The following is a 4,353-nucleotide window of genomic DNA, read 5'->3' as shown; positions in this document are numbered from 1 at the left end:
TAATATAAATATAAATCATCAAAGGTACATATACAGTGTTTAAATAAGGACATCATCATATTGGCATCTGAATTCAAAGAAAGTGAATTATAGCTATGACGTCATTTTTGAAAATATGCATTTGAGCGTATCTCGCTTATCCTTGATCGATCGGGTAACTTAATTTTCTGTTCGCGCGACTTAACATGCGCGTACGCGTGCGTCAACAATTATGTATACTTAAAATTATGCCTACTTTTATTCAGTTATAGCTCCTCATTAAGTTTTGGGTTTGTGACACTATTAATATCATTACCGTGTGCACGGATGTTAAGACGTATGTGTACACATTCGTAAGTCATTAAAATGCTCAAAATTACTCTTTTTAAAAACTAAATAGAGCATGTTTTAGCTTATAATACTTTTCAATCAGAACCTTGTGTGCTTTGTGAGGGTCAAAGTATGGCGGATCACCAAACTCGTCCTCAGTGACGAGTTCAAATCTAGTTTTGTATTTCATATGGACAATGTCTAAAATAGAAGTGAATGAATGAATGTGCCACTCAGCATAATCTTATCTTTGACATATGATGCAACAAAATTTCTAGCAGGTGATTGATTAATTGATTGATTGATTTATTGATTGATTGATTTATTGATTTACTCATTTATTGATCTATTGACTGACTGATTGATTGATTGATTGATTGATGAAGTGATATTTACTTTCAGTGTTAAATGTTTGCTACAACAATGCGTGTCAGAATGGAGCTGCTTGTGTCCAGGTTGCTGGTTCCTGTACAGCTTACACATGTTCCTGTCCTATTTGCTTCACTGGGCAATTTTGTGAAACTTGTAAGTTACAAATGTTTATCCTTGGAGCCATTAACTATACGATCTGTATTCCTATTATCATCATCTAATGCATGCACTGTAAGATGTTCTCTTGAATATTCCGAATGCACCACTGAGCAGAATTTTATTCTGGATAAAATGACATTTCTAGCAGTTGATTGATTGATTGATTGATTGATTGATTGATTGATGAAGTAATATAAAATTTCAGTGTTAAATGCTTGCAACAACAATGCCTGTCAAAATGGAGGTGCTTGTGTTCAGGTTGCTGGTTCCTGTACAGCTTACACATGTTCCTGTCCTATTTGCTACACTGGGCAATTTTGTCAAACTTGTAAGTACAAAATTAATTTTTCGAGATCTGCGGAAAAACTCTTTGTGTTAATGGGTGTAGGTATACCCCAAAGGATGCTGTGCAGTCTGCGTAGTAAATTCAATTGGGGACCCTGACCTAAGCTCTAGGTGGTCATAGGCTTTTGATTTCCTTGTGGCCAAATTCCTGAAGACGGGACTGTTTCTTGAAGTACAATCTGGTATTGAATTATTGGTGCATTTAATTTTGATTAGGTCTAGTGTAATAATATTTTTTAATATATTGTTCACGCTCCTTAGTGTAGCGCAAACAAATAAATAATGGAATTCTTCTCCGGTATCATTTCGATTACAGAGAGTACAATTAGTAGCGTGATCATCACAATATCTTCTATAAATTGGGAGCTTATGGTTACCACATCTAAACCTACAAAGATCAGTTTTTTCTTTCTCTTATAATGTTATTAATGATTGTTCAAATACGAGATCAGACCTTAAGTATCTACAATTTTCACACATTCTATTGTAGTACAATTTACGAAAACCAAAAATTAAGTAAAAATAGCAATACAAGTACTGTAAGTACAATACAACTACATGTTCAGCCAAATTTGGTTCACCAAGCGTTCTGCCCTAGCTTTTCTTACAACCTTATTTACAACTTTTCTAATTAACATACAAGGCAAGAAGTAATCAGTATCAGTTGTTTGTTTGTTTCATTAATTTATTCACACACAAGAACAGACATAACAAATAATCTCAGTAATATATACAGTATGTATATATACAGTATGTATATATATACAGTATGTATATATAAAATATTGTAATTGTGAAACTACTTTATGACCGTGAGTTCAAATCATGCCAAAAACTAAATGTTTCCATACAACTTACTAATTTAATCCTCACACTCAGCTATAGATTTTGTAACATTTGTTGCCTCGATTTGTGTGGTTCGGCGAAGGTGATATTCCATCGACTAGTAATACAAATTAGTATAAAATAAAATATTATCAAACTAGACTCCTGACTCTTTATTAAATAAAATATTATTTACAACTTTTAATAAAAAATTATGATTTAGATATTAAAATAAAGGCAAGAGACAAATCAGAATCAGAGTAATGACTTTGAGTAAGCATTTAATAAGGTAAGAAGCAATCAGTATATCAGTGTAATAACTTTGGAAAGACTTCTATTTAAAAAACGGAAAAAGGCAATCATCATTAGTTGGGTTAACCCATTTAGTAAGTCATCGTATAATTTTAAAATTTAGCATCATTTTTACAGTTTCTACAATAAAATTATTTATCTTGATATCAATTTTTTGTCGACGTGAAGCACTGATCCAGAGCTTTACTGCTGTTCTTGTTCATGTTCATGTTGTTGTTCTTGTTACCAAAACTTTACAAACATCAAAAGTGTCCAGCATTCATCGCCTCTTTTTTAAGTCGGACCCCAGAGATCCTCCCTACAAAACAAAACAGGGGTTTCAAACTTTAAAAGCACCCAGCGTCGCCAATTTTGAATGAACGTGCATGAAATTTTGTACGCATGAACTGTAGGTGATTTTCAACAAACATTCTTCACCCTTTTTTAAGTTGAACCCCAGGGATCCTCCTACACCTACAAAACAAAGCAGGAGTTTCAAATTTTAAAAGTGTCCAACAACGCCAGTTTTGAATGGACGTGCAGGAAATTTTGTACACATAAACTAGAGGTGATTTCCAACAAACTTTCATCGCCCTTTTTTTTAAGATGGACCCCAGGGTTACCCCTACACCTACAAAACAAAACGGGTTTCAGACTTTACAAGCTTCCAGCGTCGCCATTTTTGAACGGACGTGCAGAAAAATGTGTACACATAAACTAAATGGGATTTCCAATAAATGTTTATTTCCCTTTATTAAGTTGGACCCCAGGTGACCTACACCTACAAAACAAAACAGGGGTTTCAGCAAGGACTGTACATTATTGCAAGTACCACTAATAGGGCATGTCACATGAATGGTGCGGTCAGTTAAGGATGAGTTATGAAAACTTAAAGTTGTGAGTTCGAAACTCTCGTCTCGGTATTCAATTTATTTTCCAATTTTATTTGTTTTTCCTATTTTAAATATTTTAATTTTGTACAAATGATTATTCTAAATGTTTTTTTTTGTACAAATAAACATTCTAATTATTTAAGAATTTCTATCTTATTACCTCTTCCAAAAAAACCAATATAATAAATAACGCCTGTATCGTATTTAAGCAGGGAGGAACACGCGGACCTGATGAGAGCGCTCTTGTTCCTAAAATATTCACATTTAGTTCAGTGTGTTTGTTGAGTTCCTTTCTGTCAGAATGGAGGTTTGTGTAAATCCTGTACTGATTACACCTGTACATCATGTCTCTCTGGTTCTTTCTGTAAAATAGGCCAAAGTTTTGAATGGTATTGAAATTGATGGTTATAACCTCTAAAGTATTGTGGCGGATTTCCACTGTCTCAGTCAAAGTCCCGTGCAAGTAAGTCTGTAGGACGCCGACAGATTACACTAATTGACTGTTAAACACACTTCAATCACAATTAACTGAGTTTCTGAGCAATTATTAAAAATGAACACTTGCACCATTACCAATAAGACTACAAAAATGTATTTGCGGAGCACACAGCAGCCGCCTACCGATTTCCGTTAACACCTGTAGTTGAACTAAGAAGCAGGCTGGACCCTTACTAGGGTCTTAATGATTGAGTTTTTGACTATAATTATTTTATAGAATTACTGCAGGTCCACGTGCCAAACACTAACGTACGGGATTTCCCAATTCTAAATTTTGTAGGATGGTCTGCACTAAGTTCCTCTCTCAACTTCAATCACGCCTTGTTCGATGGGTCCTAAGATCCTAACCCAGTTGTATTTAAATGACCAATCAGCTCCCAGCACTGGGGAGTGGTCTAATTTACTTATAACGAGGGGTGGATTGCACTATATTTACAGTATGCTCAACGCCAAAAGACACATGGAATAAATTTCAGGAAGGAAAAAGCAATAATTGATTGCCCAAAACTTTGTTTTCAGGCATTTATAAAACATAAATTTCGTGGACCCTTTAGGGTAATGTTGTCTTGATCGGCCCCCTCTGTTGGTCCCCTTTGGACACCCCTTTTCAGACATCTCTGGATTCGCCCCTGATTGTCCTGGATGACTGAGATGGATAGGT

The 4,353-nt window shown here is 34.8% G+C and overlaps 1 protein-coding gene across 1 annotated transcript in view; it reads left to right on the top strand.

Moving 5' to 3' along the window:
• LOC117113173 (fibropellin-1-like) overlaps positions 1–4,353 on the top strand; it is a gene marked incomplete at its 3' end in the record, with an annotated part of 57,031 nt that overhangs the window by 38,223 nt on the left and 14,455 nt on the right. Inside the window, exons 8-9 of the mRNA XM_033256451.1 lie at positions 712–834; positions 1,046–1,168. Coding sequence (XP_033112342.1) covers positions 712–834; positions 1,046–1,168 — 246 coding nt within the window. The remainder of the gene's footprint in view (positions 1–711; positions 835–1,045; positions 1,169–4,353) is intronic.

This window comes from Anneissia japonica, unplaced genomic scaffold (genome assembly GCF_011630105.1).
Source record: "Anneissia japonica isolate Jap-2015-1 unplaced genomic scaffold, ASM1163010v1 scaffold93_len1081246_cov171, whole genome shotgun sequence".
Taxonomy (NCBI): domain Eukaryota; kingdom Metazoa; phylum Echinodermata; class Crinoidea; order Comatulida; family Comatulidae; genus Anneissia; species Anneissia japonica.
Note: the sequence above shows the minus strand (reverse complement) of the source record. Positions and strands in the feature narration are given on the sequence as shown.